General features: G+C 37.2%; 2 protein-coding genes across 5 annotated transcripts; one reads left to right on the top strand and one right to left on the bottom strand.

Moving 5' to 3' along the window:
* Nucleotides 1-806: 806 nt before the first annotated feature.
* On the bottom strand, nucleotides 807-4,385 carry fgf20b (fibroblast growth factor 20b). The gene is made up of 3 exons (XM_043257587.1): nucleotides 3,485-4,385; nucleotides 3,035-3,138; nucleotides 807-2,879 (listed from the first exon to the last, which is right to left on the bottom strand). Exons 1-3 carry the CDS (start codon nucleotides 3,750-3,752, stop codon nucleotides 2,634-2,636), a joined length of 618 nt encoding a protein of 205 aa, XP_043113522.1. The 5' UTR covers nucleotides 3,753-4,385; the 3' UTR covers nucleotides 807-2,633.
* Nucleotides 4,386-5,183: 798 nt separating this feature from the next.
* On the top strand, nucleotides 5,184-22,010 carry micu3b (mitochondrial calcium uptake family, member 3b). 4 transcript variants are annotated; one of them, XM_043257583.1, is made up of 15 exons: nucleotides 5,185-5,520; nucleotides 6,754-6,898; nucleotides 8,703-8,734; nucleotides 8,828-8,906; nucleotides 11,804-11,851; nucleotides 11,967-12,049; nucleotides 12,145-12,219; nucleotides 13,870-13,911; nucleotides 15,113-15,208; nucleotides 16,611-16,702; nucleotides 16,934-17,105; nucleotides 18,644-18,752; nucleotides 18,826-18,983; nucleotides 20,031-20,099; nucleotides 20,565-22,010. In XM_043257583.1, the coding sequence occupies exons 1-14, from the start codon at nucleotides 5,212-5,214 to the stop codon at nucleotides 20,097-20,099; spliced, it is 1,509 nt and encodes a 502-aa protein (XP_043113518.1). In that variant the 5' UTR covers nucleotides 5,185-5,211; the 3' UTR covers nucleotides 20,565-22,010. The 4 variants fall into 4 exon arrangements, with proteins under 4 accessions (XP_043113519.1, XP_043113518.1, XP_043113520.1 ...); XM_043257584.1 differs by lacking the exon at nucleotides 11,804-11,851 and having other exon boundaries at nucleotides 5,184-5,520; XM_043257585.1 differs by lacking the exon at nucleotides 15,113-15,208 and having other exon boundaries at nucleotides 5,195-5,520.
* The last annotated feature ends 259 nt before the right edge of the window (nucleotides 22,011-22,269 follow it).

Below are 22,269 nucleotides of genomic sequence, written 5' to 3' on the forward strand. Positions count from 1 at the left end.
CATATAACCCTTAATTATTTTACCCCCAATGTACTATTCAGCTGATTGTTCCACATTGTCCTTTGGCTTTAAAGAGGTCGTTTACGGAGAAGGGCTCCAGATAAACAGTTGCTGAGGATATTGTCAGACACCGCCCATGTGCAAACACAAATCTGCCCTGAGACTACAACTTAAAACACCAGGTGAGACTGTGCCGCTTCCCCCAGTGTATAAAGATATGAATTATGCACTATTGTAATCCACACGGACTACAAAGCTAGCGAGGCTGTATTTCCACAGGTCTGCATGAACTCCCGCCCCATTTTTACAGCTGACAAACACCGGACCTTGAAGATCAGAGACCCGGGACATGCTGACATGTGCTGTGGGAACACCTGCAATGTCTGATTGAGCCACAGAGACAGATCCCTCACTTACACACCTGTCTGTGGACCCATGCCACTCTCTCACACACACACACACACACACACACACACACACACACACACACTATCTGATAGGGTTTCTCTGAGAGCTCTTTGAGGCCACGTCTGAGGTGATGAAAATAAGGGTGCATCCATTAAGTGCATGAGGCAGGGCTGAGAGAGGGCATGGATGAAGGATTTAAGTGTTGCCTGTAAAGTGCCTCGGACCACCTGCTAGAAGGACAGACAAAGGCATCCATTTCAGCTCAGACAGACTGAAAAATATTAGTTCTTGAAGTGCCGGGGAGTATTTTGTGACACAAACCATCTTGCGTTAAAGCGGTGACCTAATGACAATACACACAAAACAAACAAAACGATTGCACCGAACTTAGGGAAACATTGACCTTTTTATTTATTAAACCATTTTTTACAGACTTAATCAATTTTGTATACGATAATATAAATCAGAGCACTTGTGATTTTTTAATATTGCAGTTGTTGGTCTTTCAGTTCTGAAAATGGAGCGAAGCCCATATATTCCCACTTATCCTCAACCCTCATATGTCTGTTGTTAACAATCACTCCACGGTTATAAGATGGGGAAAATCCCACATTGTAACTCCTGTAAAATGTACACTCCCATCTCAAGACAGAGCCTGGCTCACCATCACAGAGTTACTGAGATCACAGACTACATCTTCATGCTTCAACATAAAATGTCCTCTCATCCGTTTAGAAACTGTGTATAGATGTGCCTCTTTAGTCACCGTTGTGGAAATGTCTCATTCAGCCGTCACACAACATTCAGGAAGGTTTAGCCCGTGGTGTTTCAGTCTCATATCATCTTCCCCAGAGCTTCTTGCTTGGTTTCATGTGAAAATGCTGGTACCATCTATCAAAGAAAACAGAAAGCCTAGTGGGGCTTATATATAGAAGGAATTAAAATAGTAATATTTGAAAGTCTATTTGAGCTCTTTTAATCTCACTACTCTTGCAGGCTGCACAGCAGATACAGTTTCTCTTTATAACTTTGCCTGATGTATTTAGCAGGCATCATTACTAAGCATCAGCTGAGATTACTCTAACTTTGGGTTTGACCCAAAAGAAAAGGTCAGTTTTTATTTCGCTCAGATTCAGTCATTGTGCAGCTGTTACCTGAGAAGGTCTCGCAAAAGAACTTTGATGCTGATGAGTGCAGGACAACCCCGGGTTCTCAGCTAAACAGCATCTTAAAGAGATAGTTCAGCCAAAAACCTGTGACCTTCTGTCTTCTACAAAACACTCAAGAAGATACTTTACAGAACATTAGTAATAAACCAGCTTTGACTTGCATTGGCCAAAAAATCCACAGAAGAAATATTCTATTAATAAGATGACATTTAATCTTTGCTTTCTTTCCTTATATCTTTATTATTGTTTTCATTATTTATTTACTATCTATAGTTATCATGTAAGTTAGAACTCTATTGGACCTTTTATGTTTTCCAGATAATAATAATTTCAGAAGAAATTATATCAAACAAAACAAGCTTTTTAATGATAATACTTGATTTAATGGCCTGTAAAATATACTGTGCAGCATGCCATTCCGGGAAATCGTGCTTGAAACAAATCTATTAAAATCACAGAGTCTTATGACATTCTTCATACATTTGCAATAGGAAATCACAATCTTTCTTAACCTCCATAATATCATAGCAGTGATAATATAAAAAGAACAGCTTTGCCACTATTTCAAAGCACCTTCTACTGTTTGGTCTAATAAAACAAAATCTACTTTTAGATGTAAAAATATATATTTCTATTTTCAAATAAATAAATACATACAATAAATATGTGTATCAAGAACTGTATAAATAACATCATGTGAGATGGCATCTCCCGTTTTCCATCGTCCCAGTTCTGTCATCTCTGAGCATCATTGTTCCTTCAAGTCCTTCTAAACCCTTATCGAATATTTCCAGAGCAAAGCAGCACCACGTTTAAAAACCTCCAACACCCTCAGTTCTGGTTTTCATGGACACGTTATGCTACTAGTCAGTTGCAACCAGCAACAAAGACACCAAAAGCAGGGAGTCTTTCGAGACTGTGGTCTTCACCGTCAGTACTGGCCCGTGCATTTTCCAGAGCACTTCTCAGGTTTGGACTCCGTGGCCGAACTTTAGCATCTCCACCTCATGTAGAGCAGAAACTAGGCATCCTTCTCGTCCCTCGTTTGGGATAGTCTCAGCTGTGTCCGAGCACTTCTTTGTAAAGTTCTGGAACTTTTTCAGGGTCCACAGGTCTCGGAAGAAAGTGAGTGAACTTTTGATGCCTCCTGGATTTTGTCCCATCACGTGGCGTGCCGTCCTTGTTGAGAGCCACGAAATATCTCGCTCCTCTCTCCCCGTGCTTGTAGAGATTAGAAGAGTATGTGTTGTACCAGTTCTCCTCAAACTGCTCGCGGAAGACACATTCTGCTGTGAGTTTCTCCTAAGAAGCCAAGAACGTGTAAGTGAAATAATTAATAACACAGAGAGAGGTGGTCAAAATGATAAAACGTATATGCCATCTACTGGGCTTGAATAAGAACAACAATTATGCAGGATATTTTCGGTGGTAAAAAAATATCTTAAAAAGTGGCTTACAGAGCCATAAAGTTCTCCCTTGTCATTCATCCCAAGGTAGAGACCACTGTCCACTCCACGGATGCTTATTAATCCAACTGCAAGGCTTATGAATTCCAAAATACCTGGAGAAGAATAAATCAATTGTTCATGAGATGTTCTTTGAAGTCTGAACCCTTCGTGGGAAAGTTGAAATGCTACGCATTTTCCATCTGCGTACGCTATTACATAGTTAAAATAAATGTAATTTAAAACAACAGTAGCCTACTTCGTTAACTCTTTACACATTGTGTTCATAAAAGGACCACTGTAAAGTATCGTGCTGTAAAGTGCTTTGGAGTTTATTTCTTTATATTTACAAATGTAAAACCGAATTGCGTTTTAGCGTCTATATATCAAGCTCTTTAAAAGCGACCAGAACTGCTTTAAAAGTAGGGTTTCTATTAAAACGAACAGAAAGTGTGAAATTACCAAATCGACTGTGGTCCTTTCTCGTGCCCTGCACGCTGCCATCCGGGAGTATTTCAAGGTGAAATCCGGTCCTGCAGTACAACTGTCTTCTCCGCAGGATCCCTTTCAAGTGCGTTAGATCCGCGGAGGTGCTCCGTGACAGTCTCTCTGCTGGAACTAAACGATCATTCGGCAGCCCGAGGTTTTCTCCTAGAGGCGGTAGGAAGAACTGTGATCCGACCTGTCCGAAAGCCTCCAGGCTCTGTAAAAGCGTCCCGATCTCTCCCATAGCTGCAATCACAAACCGGCAATCCAGCAGAAGCGGTCAGAGAAACTTGATCTGGATGTATATGGTGAAGCAGACGTCCAAAGCTACAGGTTACGACGAATAATATCCATGCGAGCGCGTCACTTGTAGTGGATCCATGCTGAGCGCATGTGAAACATGACTTGACTCCCGCAGATTAGGTGTACAGACATATCCAGAGGGCAAGAAACTCAGTCACCGCAAAAACTGACTTCAGGCAAGTCCTTTAATTTCTGCTCTCACGCCTCGTCCACATGGTGGTGGCCGGTGGTGCTTTCTGACATGAATAAATGTGGAGCAGGTACGAGGCAGCAGGTACGTGTTGTTGTGGGAAGTGCTTTGCGCAGTGAGTGGCTGCTGCGCGCGCGGGGCAGGTGCAGAGATCGGGCTTCTGTGGGCGGGACGTCGGTTTGGTCCAGCCTTGAGTTTTTGCGCACAATCTCGGTTGTGTGCGTTTTTAGTTGATGCCTGTGTTCGCGTGGGTTTAGGCTTTGCGTGGGCTATACGTCTCACAAGCCGAGTGTCGATCAAGTTAAACCCACCAGTGTTATGGGAACAAATGATATAAAACAACTTAGACATTCTGAACGATTGTGCAGAAATTGAGGGGAAAGTTTGTGGTAGTTCTTGCAAAAATCAAAACAACACACACACACACACACACACACACACACACACACACACACACACACAAATATATATGTTACACATGTACATGTTTTATACAAACGCAGTCTATCTATCTACATAGAGACAAAAGTATATACTGTTATATATATATATATATATATATATATATATATATATATATATATATATATATATATATATATATATGTGTGTGTGTGTGTGTGTGTGTGTGTGTGTGTGTGTGTGTGTTATAATAATTCTTTTACTGTTGTAACTACAGTGTTGTTATTAGGGTATAAATAATATGATGCACTTCTGAACTTATATACAGATAGCTTGCAGTGGATCTGTGAATAGACAGTATATGACAGTATTTTTGATAAAAACGGCGTTTGTGTCAAAAATACTGTCATATACTGTCTATTCACAGTCCACTGCAAACATCTGTATATAAGGTTGTATGAGTTTTTAATGCTTTTAGATTTGTTCATTATTCATTTATTTGACATTATTAATTTGTTTGTTTACCATTTTGAATCGGTAGCAGTGATGGGTAATGGCACAATTATTTTAAACATGTGAATTTGTCCTCGACAATAATTTGTTTTAGTTATAGATTTCTGTATTTAATTTGTAGGCAAATACGGGAATATTATATGAAAATATGATACAAACAAACAAGAAATAACTTAGGTTTTTAACGGACGTCTGAAACGTGGCACGAGGGTACAGAACTGGCTTGTAATCTAACTCTGACCTGAATAGAAAGGACAGAGGACCGCAAATACAGCTGCTAATGTGTTGATGCGCCATGTGCTGCTGTAGAGAGGGCGCACGCTTCTTCTCGCGAGGAGTGAGCGCGCGGTCTGTGCGCGGTGACACAGTCATGATGGCCGCCGTGCGTCGCTTTCTGGCTCTCCGGAACAAGTTCACCGGCTCCACAAACGGTTTAAGCCTCTACTTTAACAGCGGGCAGTCGTCGAGGGAAAGAGCAGTCCTGAGGCGCGTGGGGACGGGACTGTGTATCACCGTCGGTGGATGCGCTGTGGTTTACTACCAGCGCAAGTCGAGTCTGCGTGCATTGATTTCTCCGCTTCCAGCAGTCGCTGCGAAAGAGAAGGTATCTAAATCTTAGCAGGCTACATTTCGCGTTCGCTTGCGTGTTTGCGCGGAACATTTCTATAGCATTCCGGTTCTGATTGTCCTAAAAAACGTCAAAACGATGGAGTTCGTATGCCATCAAAACAGTCGCTCTCCACTGGAGAGGTGCTGAATTCGGTTTCCTAATTCATTAGATGATACACTGTCATTCAATAAAATACCTATTGAGGAAATATTGGAGCACGTATTATAGCTATTGTAGGCTACATGTTGGACATTTTATATGTATGTTGTGCATGCGTAGTGTTGACCTGTGCTCTGAAAGGGTCATTTTACTAGGCATGCAAATTCAGTCAACAACCATTTCTCATGTATTGTCAAAATCTCTTGCCATTTGGCTTTCAGTCAGATTTGTTGGTTTACGTTAGTACTTCAGTACTTCGATCTGCAATGGTGTTTCCTAAATTGCAGTATTTTACTTAGACTCATTAGGCCTATTAGGCATTTTAAAGTCAAAAAGCAACAAATACTATGCAAGAAAAAAGACTATATACTGTTACAAGTTGTTAAAACACGATTTACAATTCTATAGTTTGCCATTTTGAATACAAATTGGTAGTAATGATGGGTAATGGCATAATTATAATCATTAAGTCATGTATTAATCGCATCAATTATTTATAATGCTATTTTATAAGTTTAACGAAGCAAAGGAACCCTATGGATTATGTTTAAGTGCCTCTGGTGCACATACTTTTGGTTTTGACTGTTGTCGAAAAAGCATTTATCTGACTCTTATCAGATTGATCATTAAACCAGACAGGATTGAATCAGTCTTGTGCATCTCTGGTTGCACCATTCCCTTTTGTTTTTGTACTCTTATCTGCTTGGGTCAGATGTAACCTTGAGTTGTGGATTGAGATGCAGGAATCCAGGGTTGAGGTAACTGGAAACGGCAGCTTGGCAGCCGGGTCGACGTTTGATGGGGGTAATAAGTAGCAGGGCACACATTCCCAGGGTGTTTGCACAGTGCCCAGTGGGCCTGGCTGTCGGCCACAGTGCAGTGAGAAGCACACTGTCCTCTCGATATTTCTGCTTGTGGAAGTTTCTGTGCATGTGTATTTTTTTGTACAGGAGGAGGCCATCCACTGAAAGAAAGAAAAAAGAAGATGGCTAGCATTTTTCCCCAATGTCACGTCTTGTCCTGTATTTCTATGTCCCATGACTGAAATGTTAATCTAATTAATTATAGGCCAGCGCATCTGCTGAAGATGAAGAGGTTTCGATGTCAGCCCATGAGCACAGGTTCAGGCTCTTTAGTTCACTGGAGTACGATGGACAGCTTTACATGACTCCCCTCGACTTCATTGAGTCCGTCACTATGAGCGAACCAAAGAGTGAGTCGCACCAACAGTTAATATTCCTTTTTTGAAGAATGTATGAACTTATTGTATAACTATAGACAAACACACGAAGCTCTCAGATTCATAGGGGCTGACAAATGGCCGTTAATACGTTTTAGTGCTGGGTCTTTTATTTAAAAGAACATTTAAAACAGTCGCAAGGCTGACCAAAACGTGCACAACGTAGCGATCAAAGGTAATAACACATGCAACATCAGCTTGCAAATGCTAAAGAAAATACAGATTGCGATAAAAGATTATTCAACTAATAGAGAACATTCTCAGAACTTTGACTAATGTTCATCCAGTAACGCTACAAGAATCTTTGTTGAAAAAAAAAAAAAAAAAAAAATTTTATATTCCCAAGATATTAGCACAAAATTGCTACTGTAAGATATACTTTTTTCTGAAATTTTTGCGTAATGTTTTTTGCTTGTTTAAGAATATTTTGAGAATATTTAAAAGCAACGTTCTTGTAATTTAATAAAATAAAAAAAATGGAATGTTACCAACATGGAAAGTAAACAACAAACGTTCTAAAAATCTTTTAAAACGGGATATTTTAAACGTATATAAATATATAATAATTGATAAATAACTTAATGGGCATGTTAGAACACATATTTGTTAGCTGGACAAAAGGACTTTCTTATATAATAGGGTTAATCTACAACAAAATACACATTTTATCATCATTTAACCACTGTCATATTGTTCCAATATTATACAATTTTTCTGGCTATGAATTACACATCATTTACAGTAGTGTGAACCAGATAAACCAATTAATTCAAATCTAACTCAAAAGGAGGTATGAATAGCTTATTCTTCATATTCAATCATTTGTGGATTTCAAATAGAATGATATGAGCAGTAAATAAAGACAGAATGTTAATTTTTGGGTGAAGTATACCTTTTATTACCAATATTTGCCTCAGTGAGGAATAGCCCTTTTTATCTTAAAAGCAAGTAACCCTGCAGGCATAAAATCAACATATGTAGCCGCAACAACTGCATGAAGATAGCCATCTCTCTCTATGCCAGCATCACACTTATGACCTATTTCTGTAACCAAAATCTGAAACCAGCTAGACAGACAACTTCTAAACAAGTGTGTCGCGTACCTCGAATCTCAGGTTGACTTAATTCATTAAGTTCACGTCTCGCATAAAGCGGAAAAACACCGAGATCGGTCCAGATGGTAGAGTTGATATGCTCTATAAATGTCTTTTCAGGACCCAGCTATACTTGTAAGGGAGTTGAGTTTCAACCAGTCATGTTTGCTGCTATCTGAAACTTGGACTTCCTGGAATGTGCAGACGAGAATAAAATGTGAACTGTAATATGGCAGGCAAACATTGCATCACCATCTTTAATAGCATATGCGTGACGGAACGAATAGCGGTATTTATGGTTTTATGCTGTGCCTGTAAAACGCAATTTGACAGCATTATATAAACAGAAGCTAGAGTTCATATTTGAACCTTGCAGTAGTTTGAGAGGTTTTTTGATTTTGGATTTTTATTTCAATGTTTTTATATATATTTATTACATTTGATTGAAAACACATTTTTAATGTATTAAATGTCGTCTTTTTAATTTAATCTAATTCTGGCAAATCATCCTGCATGAAACTATCACTTATTTGTCATTAATACAGAATTATTATACAAAAATGTGCGTGTTACGCTGTGCTTTTGACCCATTTTTGTCACCGTTTATCTGCTTTTCTCAGAAATATTTTTTATGACGCCATAACTAATTCTTATCTGTTTTTTTTTTTTTTTTTTTTTTTTAGAAAAGAGGTTTTGGAGATCCCTCACAAAACAGGTCTTTTTTTTTTTTTATTTGAATATTTATCCACTTCTGAGTTTAGAAAATAGGAATGATACTGAATATATGTGCTTTTTTTTAAAAAAAAAGGATCTGGACAAGATTCTGTCGGATACGCCACCTGTTTGGAAAGGATCATCCTGCCTGTTCCGAAACCTGCGGGAAAGAGGTGAGATCTAACAATATTATGTAAATCGATTTGTATTGTATGATGCAGTGTATAATGCTTTGTCATTTGATCGTTGTTTACTACGTTGAATGCCTCCAGGCAACTTGACTTTGAGGGGATCTGCTTTCAAACTGCCACGTGTGTGGCTATCAATCTAAATACCCAGTAAAACGGGCAAATTATGGATGCTGTAAAACAGATATTGTGATGTAGGCGCAATTAGGATACAGTTTTTTTATGCTCAGGCCACCCGCATGCATGTTATGAAAGGCCCGATCCTGAAAGTTGGCCTCATGCGGCAGCAGAGTGCACGGGCCGTAAATACTCTCTTATCTCTCAATCAGTCTGACATTACTGTGACTTTGCTCTGGGATAATCACAGATAGGAAGGTGACAAAAAAACACCCAGTGCATAGCAAGTGGTATGTCGTTTTGAATAGAAAATAATCACACGCTCAGCCGAGGGGTGCGCCACGCTCACGCAGTCGTACTAATCCATAAATTACCCAGCTTTATATTACCCCGAGGTCTTACTTTCCAGACGTACTTTAAGAAAAAGCAGCGTTTGCTTGTTGTGTTTGACATATTAGCAACAATGGACAAATTGAAAGCAATTTTATGGTATTGCAGGAATTCGAACAATGGCACGGGCCACGGTGTTTAAAGAAAGATAGAAAGAAATGATTTATTATAGTTATTTATTTATTTTTTTTAGGTCATTTAGACTTTGTCTCATGCAGCCATGAAGTTTTTTTTTTAAAGAATATTCATGTAGTTTATAATTTAACACAGAATAGTTACATTTTGTGATAAAATGTGTAGCTTTTAACGAGGGGCTTTCCGGGATGCTAACAGTACGTTCCTTGTAATGTTCTTTCTTACACTTAAAACACTAAAACACTCCACGTAGTGCATGATAGCTCTGTTCACCGTTGCTCTCCTTGAGTGCCGGTGCCTGGATTTTGGGCTTTTAATCCGGCTGTTAAATGTTAAAGCTGCACTTAGGTTAAAAAAAAAAAAAGAAGATAGGCTTGATCTGTGAACAAAGCCTTACTTCAGAAAATGAAAAGAGCTGTTTGAACTTTGCAGTGTTGAGACTTGTCCTAGTGGCAGCCCCGTATCACTCCGGACAGTATGAATTCTAAGAATGGAGTTGGATTACATCTCCATCACTGACACTCTATATGAATTGTTTCTGTGGAATTCTTTGTGTTCTGACAACTGTTTGAGCTCTTGGGCTGGGTTTCTTTCTGCAAGACTGAAGGTGTGTGGCTCTAATGAAACCCGTCTGGGATCCTAAAAGACTAAATGCGCAGGCGGTGAGTTCGAAGTAAGTTTTGAGTAGCGTAGGTATACATAGGGCGATCAGTTTAGCGCAAATATTCGCACAAACGAACATGCATGTCAGTTAAGATAATATACAGACTTACAGCAGGTGAAGCACTGATCTGATATTGCAAAAATATATATACTTCAGGCCTAAATTGCTCTGATGGCATTGACTTATGGGTCTGGGGTAATGATATTTCTTCAAAATGCATTAAAAAAAACTGAAAAATATGTTTTAAATCTACTAATACACAATTTAATATATCTAAATAAATAAAATATATTTTGCAGGAATTTTACAGCTTTTCCTGTATTTTTTTTATCACTAGTGCAGTCAAGTGATTAAATGTGATGAAAAGTGTTTGTTTACATAATATATGGGTATATACTGTGTATATTTATTAAGTATATATAAATACACACACATTTTTATACATGCGTTTATATGTATATATTTATATTAATATAAATAATGTTAAATAAATATATATAATATATAAATGTAACAAATCTTTCTTAAATATATTCATGCATGTGTGCGTATTTATATGTACATAATAATACACTCACACATATATTATGTAAACAAAAGCTTTTATTTTGGATGCATTAATCGTGGTTAATCATTTGATAGCACTAGTTATATATATTTTTTCTATTTTAATATATTTACATTTTTTCCTGTGATGCAAAGCATCATTACTGCAGTCTTCAGTGTCACATGATCCTTCAGAAGTCATTCTAATATGCTGATTTTCTTCCGAAGAAACACTTACCATTATTAATAATGTCGAAAGTAACTTTCGCACAATGCGTTTTAGATGAAAGTATAACCGAATGAAGTAATGTGTTATTTTTATATAATTAATTACATTAAATGAACAGGTCACAGCTTTAGTTATTCACAAATACAATAGCGGCGGATGCACTTATGCATACGCATCAGAACCAGGGTGGCCTGAAATGTGAAAATGTATCTCCTCTATCCTATTCTACCTTCTTCATCCGTTTCCTCAAACATTCCAAAGTCCTTTTCCCACAGCACTCAAAGAAGCCCTCCTGAACTATCTGTGTCCGAGTCGCTATCATCTCCTTCAGACAAAAGCTTGGGAATGCTTTCAGTGGCTGGAACAATTCTCCTTAAGTCTCTCCTAGACAGTTGCTCTTCCTTTCTTCTCCTATCACACAACAAAGGACTAACAGACCTCAAAAAGGAAAACAAACCCACGTCGGGCATCTGCAATCAGTTACAGATCACTCGAGAATGTTTTACACCTAGGAAAATAAACAGAGGGGAGCTCGGGAGCCATTGGCCTGCTCTAATTTTGTTTGGGTTTGCGTCCAGCCTGGTTACTTTACGTTTTTAACGTCTCTGTTTGTGCAAAGAGGACACCAAACAAGAGAAAAGAACGGCATCCTCTTAGATCTTATCAACGTAAAAGAAGAAAGGGTCTCTAGTTTAAAATGACATTTGATAGTAAAATTTATTTCGAGGGCAGGCTCTGGGGTGTCGGAAAACAAGCTTTGTTTGAATTTCTAAAAGGTAATGTTTATGTGGTGTTTTTCAGGTGTCATCGCTTACACAGAGTATCTGTTTCTGCTTTGCATTTTGACAAGTGAGTTTGTCTTTAGGTTTAATCCTCCATGCACGCTTGTTGCTTGCACAAACAATAGTCATGAGAAATGTAACCGCATGAAGATGTTTTATATGTCTTTCTTTTTGTTTCCTAGAGCCGCATGCGGGTTTTAAAATAGCTTTCAAAATGTTTGATGCAGACGGCAACGAAATGGTGGATAAGAGGGAGTTCATGGTGGTACGGTCGCTTTTGTTGATGCTAATTATAAGTATATGTTGTTACATGTGAGTGTCAGAACGCTTAAAGATGCATTTCTTCTTTTTTTCTTTTAGCTGGAAGAGATATTCCGGAAAAAAAATGAAAAGAAAAAAGAGCGGGGAGGAGATTCTGAGAGTTACTCTCAACTGGTAAGAAATACGTTTCTGCCTTGCTACCAAAAGCATTTTACAGTCCTCTGTTATTCTCTCGGTTTGATATGTACATATTTGAACGTAATGCAAGGAAATAGTTCTTCCAGAAAAAGAAAACGTCATTCTAAACCCTTAGTTATTTCTTATCTGAGAAACTCCAAAGGAGAAGTTTTGAAGAATGATCGCACCGCTCTCTTCTGTTCAATAAAATCAACGGCTCTCCATAAAAGCAGTTCTATACATTTCCGAACGTATTTGATCTTTTAACATGTGGCAAGACTTTAGCTTGCTTATTTGTGGATTAAAGACTTGATTTGAAGGCACTCAAATGAGAACAAAACTGAAGCTAAACAATAACAATATTGCCTTTTTTTAGAGCCGCAGTACAGTGCATTTCTTTTCTAACAAAATTTGTGTTTGTCACATTTACTGAAGTTTGCATCGCTGAATCTGTTGCTTCACTGTTAACCTGCATTGTTCTTTTTTATTGTGTGAAGCGCCATATAATTAAAGATTACTTAAGAAAAAGACTGAAATTGCTTGGCAACCCTTGTCACCATTAACTTTCATCGCATGAAAAAGATGGCTATAAATTGCTCAGTTATATTTGTAATTATATATTTTTAGATGTAATCATTTACTGCGGATTATTTTATTCAAGTGACTAGTAACGTAACACATAACCTTTCCATTTGCAAGAAAATACTGAGTTCCTTTTTCAAATAAGTAACAAAAATGACTCTATTTTTCCCATTTATTGACAGATACAGTATACTTCAACATGTATAAAAAACAGTAAAATACACTGGGAATATTACGCACACATACAATGAAGTATTTTTATACAAATATCCTTATGTATTTAATTACATTTTGTTAAACAATGTCTGACGCTGACATTTGATGATCCCGTTTAATCATACTAATAAGCAAAATAGATTTTGTTTTAGTTTTTTTGATCTGCATCCTCTACTGTACAGATGTGAATTTATTCTCATTCATTTCACTTTTGATGTGAAAGTGCTTTTACATTGGCCAGAAACAGAACTTTTTATTAAAAACAATCAAGCAAGCCCTTATTTCAGAAGCAATACAAATGCATTGCATTCCATTAAAAATTGACCAAGTAACGTAATTAGTCGCTTTTTTAGGGAGGGACACAATATGCACAAATTTAAAAGTAACTTTCCATAAACTTTTATCATCTACAATATCTATCTATTCTCTGCTATGAATTTCTCCTTTTGCGTTCCACAAAAGAGGAACAAAGTCAGCTAGAAAGACATGAGTGAACGATCGTTTTGGATAAACTATTCTTAATTTTTTAACAAAAATTTCAGAAATAGCGTTAATGTTGCATGTTCTCAATCACGTCTAAATACGAGAAATTATGTGGCGCGTAATTCATGCATGTTGATTTGAACAAATTTGCACGTTGACGACATGAATGTTTTCTGCAGAGTGCAAGTCCACAATAAGTCTCTTATCTCTCATGCTGGGGAAATGCTGATTATTGCAGATTTTGTTTAGAAAAACACATTCAGAGTTCATTGTCTTTCACCATCCATGAGATGTGACAGATCTGCCGAATGCTGCTTTGATTTGATTTCTTTCCCCTGTTCTGCACGTCATCATTCGGCGCGTGAGAGCGTGGAGCTGTACGGACATCAGGGATCTGTCAGCAGCAATGTATGTATCTGTGTACTAAAGAGCATGACGTGTTTTTTAGCATGCCGGTTAATGCCTGATTGGACTTGTACAGTCGTGACCGACGGCAACCATGCATGCCCGTCGTAACCGCTAATGTTTATGCAGCTTCACCCTAATTAGTGCTCAATAAACCAGAAGGCTTACGTCCACATTCGGTGGCTTTCAGACAGTCGGTGAGCAATATTATTTTACACGCTGAAATGTTTGGATAGGGCGTAACGGAGCGACCCTCACGCATGGCTCACCTCCGGAGAGGAGGGACAATGCAGCTCTAATGGGGCTCGGTCTGAAATGCAGCTCCATTGTCTACAATTATCCAGAGACTGAAACAGATGATTTATGTTGCTTGTCTGCTGTCAGGAGCTTTCTACCAAGGAATGGTCTCGCAGAATCACGTTAAAAGGCCCTCACCTGAAGAATGGCAACTCTCCCCGGACCCCCATGTTTTATTTTTACAGTCGCTTGAAGAGCGGTATTCGGGTTTAGGTTACTTCTTGACCACGAAGAGTTTTGTGTCACTTAGAGCTGCAGCTGAGGAATGAGCCAGTCTCAGCACCAAACAAGAGAAACGACAAGCTCTTTCGGCCCTGTTCAGTCAGTGTTTGTCTGTGCACACCACGATATACTTGTGCTGATTTCAAAAATATAATAATACCGAACACAATCCACTGTTTATCTTGGCAAGGACGTGACTGGAGCGCTTGTTTACCGACTGAAGCGCTAAGGTCACGTTCACACAGCAACAGAATATTGTCTGTCCTGTGTTTCGGTGTTTGATACGGCAAACCCTTACCTTGTTTTGGTATTTAAGAGAGTTAAATAAATTCACACCCATACTTTTTCAGGACTGCATTTTTAGTGAACTGTAGAAGACAGCTAGTTTTATTTTACACTGCACATATCTGGTGTGTTTTGCTGACTTACAGACACAAATACGAACTATATCGACTGCTTTGAAAGCGCAGCTCACGTAAGTGAATACTTAAAAAAAAACTAGAAAACAAAACAGATGTAAGATAAAACAGCACTGCTTACATGAGGAGTAATTCGTTGGAAGGGTGCCGCGAAGTTGACTTCACATTAGCTTGCATTAATTCAGGCGGTTTTTGCATGTAGAATAGTCTTTCACTGTATTTTCTTGTTTTGTTACGCCTTTAATATTTTCACCTCTGATATGCAGGTACTTAAAAAAGAGCAGCTTCAGTCTGAACCCAGAAGTTTCTGGGATGTTCTAAGGCATGGTGCGAGAATAGTTCTCTTTTCAGATCTCATGGAGGTACAAGTATCCTCAAGCTCACGTTTTCTCATTCGAATCTCGTATTACCCCTGGCCATTCCCTGTCCCCCATCCCATGTGAGGTTCTGCCCATTGTCTCATGTTTTTTTTTTTCTTTTTTTTGCGGTATTACCATTTTCATTCATTAATGTCACTACTATTTATGTTATTACAGTTTGATATTAATAGATTTTTCAAGACCTCAAAATGCGTATGAAGATAACTAAACTGCACAACAAAATGCATATCAATAAAAAAATAGTGCTGTCAAATGATTAATTGTTTTTTGTTAGCATAATATATGTATGATTGCTGTGCATATTTATTATGTATATATAAATACACACATACATGTAGACATTTCAGAAAAATATGTCTTGTTTATATATTAAATATACTTATATATGTAAATAAATATATGTAAATACATGCAGATATTTTCAAAATATATACTGTATGTATGTATTTATTTACATAATATATAATATAATATATAAAATAACATAATATATTTATATACATAATAAATATACACATAATCGTTTGACAGCATTATAAAAATGATTTGAAATAAAATTATTGTTATTATATAATATTATTATTGCTCCATTGATGATATCTAGAATATTATGATAATGCAAAATACTTTGTAGTTGGCATTTTAAAGCTTCTTTGTTGAAAAGACTGTGAGATACAGTATGCCTCTTGTTTTTATAATGATGCATTGCTGCGAAGGAGCACTGAGGTATATCTTGTATGCAGATTTCTGCACGAGCAACCTGTTGTTTGCGTGGCATGAGATGATGTCGGCTGCTCCATGATGTGTCTTTGCTCTATCAAACATATTAACATATTGTGCATATTAACCTTCCAAGATTTTATAGATAGGAATATTTCATCCAAAATGAACTCATTTACTTGTCCTCATGTTGTTCCGAATCTGTGCAAATTTATTTACGTAGATCTAGTTTACTCTGATTGTAGCAACAAGACAAAGAGTGATATATAACATTTTACACATGTGCTAAGGCAAGCCAGTTTAACATAACGAGTGTGGAAATAATTATGGTAGAAAATTCATTATCCCTTTAAATCAATATTTACAGCTAGTTCAACAAAATCAAAGGACAGTTGTTTATGTGTGATTTTAAAATGTATGATAGAGGTTTTGCTTTTTTCTCAATTGGTCAGTTGCTTTTTAATGAATCTTTTTATGTATTTCTTAGTCAATTTATGTTCATTTTACATTTATTTGTGTTTGTGTCTGTATCTATGTTATGTTTATGGCTGTGCAGTAATATCCTCATCAAGCTATTTTTGTGTACTCTTATCCTGTGACAAATTTTGCTCCCTTATTCAGTTTTTGCAGCTGAATAATGCCTTTTCGTAATTTGCTTTCGCAGCACGAACCTGAAAATGTCACCGACACAACTCTACTGGTGCATTTCTTTGGAAGAAAGGGCAAAAGTGAACTTAACTTTGATGACTTCTACAGGTAAGTGACGGATTCCACAAACGTGACCCAAACCTAGGCTGCTTCCGTCGTGATGTTTAATTAAGTTTCTGTAATACAGCCTCAGGACTGTTTTTATAGTGAAGGGTCAGTGAGGACGTTGTATTGTTTTTAAAGCATGTTGGGATGGCCCAGTCACTTAGTCTAGTGTCCTACTGAGCGAGCGATGGCATCTTCTCTTAACACTGTGACTGTGTCACGTTCTGTCGGCAGGTTTATGGACAACCTGCAGACAGAGGTCCTTGAGATTGAGTTCCTCAGCTATTCCAAGGGAATGACCACCATCAGTGAGGAAGACTTCGCTCGGATCCTGCTGCGTTACACCACAGTGGAGAACATCGCAGGCTACCTTGAGAATGTCCGTCAAAGCATACCTGATGAGAAGGTAATACATTTGCTCTGGACACACACACACACAAAGGTTGTGTTTCCATGTTTTATTCCCCACTAGGGGGAATTTATTGGTATTTCTATCCTTGTGGGGACATTTGGTCCCCATAATGTGATAAATACCAGGTGCAATTTAATAGCAATTTGCATTTTGCCATTAAAATAGTAAAATCTAGCAAAATATGTTTTAAGAACATTTTGTAGACATTCCCATTATGTTATGGAAGTTTGATTTCTGAATGTTCTTGGAACATTCAAAACATTACTTCTTTTGTTTTTATTTTATAGTTTTGTTCATAATATCTAGTAATAGCTAGTAATATTTTGCTTATACAATATAGTAATATTACATGTATAAATAATGCTTTGTGCTAATGTTTTGAAAAGAACAGACCACATGTTCTGTTACCGTTATTAGAAGAACGTTATTGAAATCTGAAACTAGTAATATTTTAACAATATAATAACGTATTATTACATGAATATTACATGCGTAAATATTGCTTTGTGCTAATGTTTTGAGAACAACGGACCACGTAACTTATAACAAACATTATGTTTATGTTACTAGAACCTTGCCAGAACATTATCCAAAGGAGCTAGATTAGTAAAAAACGTAATACTTTTTCAATCACATCACTTTGTCAGTATTCTAATTTTCCTTTACCGTTATCTAAGTTAATGTATCGTTCATGAATGACTCTATTCAAATCACTGCATAGCAATACAAATACCACCGCATAGCAGAGAGAGACAGATATTTATAATGTAAGCGATGCTGTTGTCTTTTTTTCTTCAGGTTGTTTCCCTTTTTGCACACTGACCCTCACATTTTGAGGTTACATTCTTTTCTGCTTCTCAAAGAGGCTGTTGCTGGATGGCCATTACTATATAAGTGGTTTTTATTCTTAAGTTAAGAAAAATTGCAACACAGCTTAACTTGTAAAATCAGCAAAGCGTCGCATATTACTCAGTAGATCATTTGTAAAACGGTTGTTGTTGGTTGCGAGAGAGGCTTCAGAAAAAGACACGGGTCTAGTGCCTGGAAACGGATGAGTGGAAATCAAAAGGGCCGCTGTTTGGGTAATCTGCTAGTGCTGAGATATTTTGGACACATCCCCTTTTGTTTTTATGTACGCAAGTATCAGGTTAATCTTCTTTAGAAGAGTCGACAAGCTACCCGACCTCTCCTTAAACAAAACAATCTAAAGGTGTCGACAGCTCAAATTGTAAAGGAGCAGGAGAGATGTGTGCTGGGTTTGTTTGACTTTGCTGTTTTCTGCCTTGGGATCTGTTATCACTCTTCAAGGTCCAACAGACACTTAAGGTGTCCTCCTGCTTGGAATAGTGCGGCACGATGCAGTATTGTCTCGTTTGTGTTGCATTTATTCAGAGACCGTAGTGGTATATTTCGAAATTCGTCATTTTATGTATTAATGTAGCGTTATTCATATTAGAAAAACTCTGACTTAATTATCGTTCCTTTGCCCAAGGTTCCTCTTAAAAGGATTTAACGCTGATCTTCTCTTCTAGGGCATCACGTTTGAAGAGTTTAGGACCTTTTTTCAGTTCCTTAACAACTTAGAGGATTTTACCATTGCCATGCAAATGTACAACTACGCAAATCGCCCAATTGGACAAGGTAAACATATGGGCCAATCATATAATGCATTTGCTGTTTTACTGGTGTGGGTAACGATGTTTGGTTCTCACAGATGAGTTTGCACGGGCGGTATATGTGGCCACTGGCCTGAAGCTGTCACGACACCTTGTGAACACCGTTTTCAAGATCTTTGATGTGGACCATGACGATCAGCTAAGCTACAAGGAGTTCATCGGGATAATGAAGGACCGGCTGCATCGTGGCTCCTGGGTAAATATGTGTTTAAATGCAATTTTCCAGCTTTTAAGGCAATAACGGCAGAGTTATGATCCACTGGTGAGCTTTAAAACAGGTTTCTGAGATCCAAATGGTGGAAATCACGAGGTTCAGAAATCTGGATTTGAACTGACACATGGCATTAACACATGTGTTTTGATATACAAATCAACTTTTAGACACCATTAACACATTTAGCTTGGACAAGATAGATTTTTTAAGCACATTTAAAAATAAGTAAAACTCAAATTCAAGTTAGTCATTATTATTTCTGTTGTTGGGGTCAGTAGGTTTTACTTTAACAGATTTTTTATTTTAAGGACACTACAAATTGATCAAAATTGTCAGTGAAGACTTTAACATTGTTATAAAGATACCCTGAACTTTTCTAGATGGGTCAAAGATGTCAAGATGTCTGCATCAAAAGTGATTTTATGTCGAAAAATGCCGAAATTCGATCATTCAGCGTAGCACGGTATTTATGTAAAAATTCAAACCACATGCTAATTGTGACTTGTACATATTAAAATCTATTAAACGTATTAACATGTTTTAAATGAGTAAAACGATCTAACTGACGAATATTTATAAAACCAAGAATAGTGGCAGATGTTAAAAATGAGTATTTGAGGTGAAAGAAATTAGTCTTTCAATATCATATATCGATAATTGCCGTAAATATGCCTAAAAAACACTGAACGACATTTTAGTGTGTTTTCTGTAAAACAAAAATGTATCCAATTCATTTTTTGCTCAGAAAACCAAAAACCAAATTGCAATTCAATTAAACAGAAAACAACACCTTATTGCTTTTATGCTTATATCCTTTTTTTGTCTTTGACCCATATACAAACCCTATCTGGCCGCCTTTCACGTTGTTATTTCTTCTTGTGGGTGCAATTTTGCTGACATCTAGTGGTCACTTACTGTTCGCTTAGTATTCTAGCAGTCTCGTCAAGTAAATGTCAGAATTTTGAAGATAATGTTTCTATTTGATGACATAAAACCAAATCATCCTTTATATTATCCACGTAAACCCAGGGATATAAAGGTGAAGAGAGATTCACGTCCTTCAAAGCCTGCATGAAGAAGGAACTCACTGCTAAGTAGGTAAGTTCATTGCTGCACAAAAAAAAAATGAAGTGGGTATTATTCAGTGTTTTTAGTTTGGCTTCCTGATATTGCCTCGGAGAATTCCAAATTAATGATAGTGAAGTAAAGCGCTAGCACCGCTCAGCATTCAGCCAAAGCTCTTTCTCCAGCATCGGATTACTCTGTAAAATTAATGTCTGCTATCCAGAGATACAAGATACGGGCCTAACACAGTGTATTAGGACTTAACACAGTAATAGAATACAGCCCAACCCACAAGAAGAAGGCTTACACTATAAAACACCCAAAAACAAGGAACAATTAGACTTGCTGTGGGAACGCTTGAAGTTTGAGTGAAACAAACAGGTGTTTCTATTTTTATAAAGCACTTTGTATTCAACGTACCACCTGTTGGATGCAGTTATGATGTTGGTAAATCATCATTTGACATGCCGCTCGTCTCTATGTTTTTGATTCGTGCAGGTGAAAGTCCCGCCGAGTGCTTCTCCTCACCCTCACGCTGAAGAAATCTCAAGTTGGATTAAAGCTCTCAGTGACTCAATGCAATTATCTACCTGACCTGTGTCAAACTCTGTTAGATACAAATACTGCCGTAATTAGATTAACACATGCTACCTCCCTAGACTGTAGTTGCAGCTTCGGCTGGCACTTCGCGAACTCTTTAAAAGCCATTAACTAAAAGGGATAACGCTTTAATGAAATAGCCATGATACTTTTATTAATGGAAAAGTTATTTATTAAAGGTCTTATAAATTTAAACAGATACATTATGCAGTTTAAAGTCTTTATTTATAAATATATATTACTAAATTTAAAGGGAACTTTGTTGAAGTTAAAAGCGCTGAATTCTGATGGCGCGTATAGTTATTTATTCTATTTATTTCAAGAAAAAGTGCTCTTGGGTATTAATGCCTCCGTAGTTCCGTATTGGCAACGCATTGTTCTTTTTGCTTCTCTAGGAGTTATAAGCCAGATAATCTTTCCTTACAATGAGCACATTGCTAACATAGTTTCTCCGAGCTTGTCCACTGCCCACCACCCAGATCAGCTTACACAGGGTCTGACGGTGCTGAGTGCACACAGCAATAATGAGCCCTCAGTAATCTCACAATGTGCTACACATACAGATCCCTCTCTCCACCTCTTTCATGAGTTTCTTACACTGCCGCTCCTTTAAGAAACATCTTGTGAAGCCAAAACAACAAATGAGAAGAAACTGAATCCCACTGAACTCTAATCAGGCCCGGTTTCATAGAGATATCCATCTCTGTGAATCATTTTATAATGGTTTTAACTGACAGATCTTCAGAATAGCGCAGACAGCGCTTTAGACTTAAGTTCTGATTGTCCTTTTAGGTGATAATAAGCGTGTTACGGACTTTTTGATTGTTATAGTGTGTGATTTTATTGTTGAACAAAAAGGCCAGCGTTAGTTGTCACACATTACTCTAGTGAATAATTCTCAGGTTGTTTTATTTTTAAGCAGATGTTTTAAATCACTGGCAACAAAAATCTTACCACCTTTATTGCCCAGGAAATAAGATTCAGTTTTTTTTTTTTTTTAATTGATCCTAATTTAAGACAATTTTGAACCAACAAATAACAGACAGGTCAACAGGCATTTGTGTAACTGGACGTTTTACTCAAAACTTTGTTTTATTATGAACTTTTGTGACAACTGCCTTGTGTGACAGTTAGCTCCAGTCTCACCTAACAGGTTTCTGCAGATTACAAGCCTTATCTAATTAGCTGTTTCTTATAAATCTTCATGTTAAAACTTGTCTTTTTCAGTCATCTGACTTGCATCTGTCATTGCCATTATGTGAAGTATACTTTTTATGCATTAGCATTCAGATTGCTTAAAAGGTTTGCATAATTAATAATAATAAAAAAAAATCACAATAATAATTTTTGCGTCATTTCTGGTCTTTACTTTAAAATAGAATAGCCATGGTTTTACAATAGTAGCCATGTTTTTGCCATATTGATTACCATTTGTATATCCAGTTTTACTATAAATACCATGTTAAAACTGTGTTTAGTGTAGTTAACTGGTGGTTAACACGGTTTAACCATAGTAACCATGTCTCTAACTGACAGACCTACATATGCACAGTGAAGCCTTTAATATATATATATATATATATATATATATATATATATATAT

Source organism: Puntigrus tetrazona, chromosome 14, assembly GCF_018831695.1.
Source record: "Puntigrus tetrazona isolate hp1 chromosome 14, ASM1883169v1, whole genome shotgun sequence".
Lineage (NCBI taxonomy): Eukaryota > Metazoa > Chordata > Actinopteri > Cypriniformes > Cyprinidae > Puntigrus > Puntigrus tetrazona.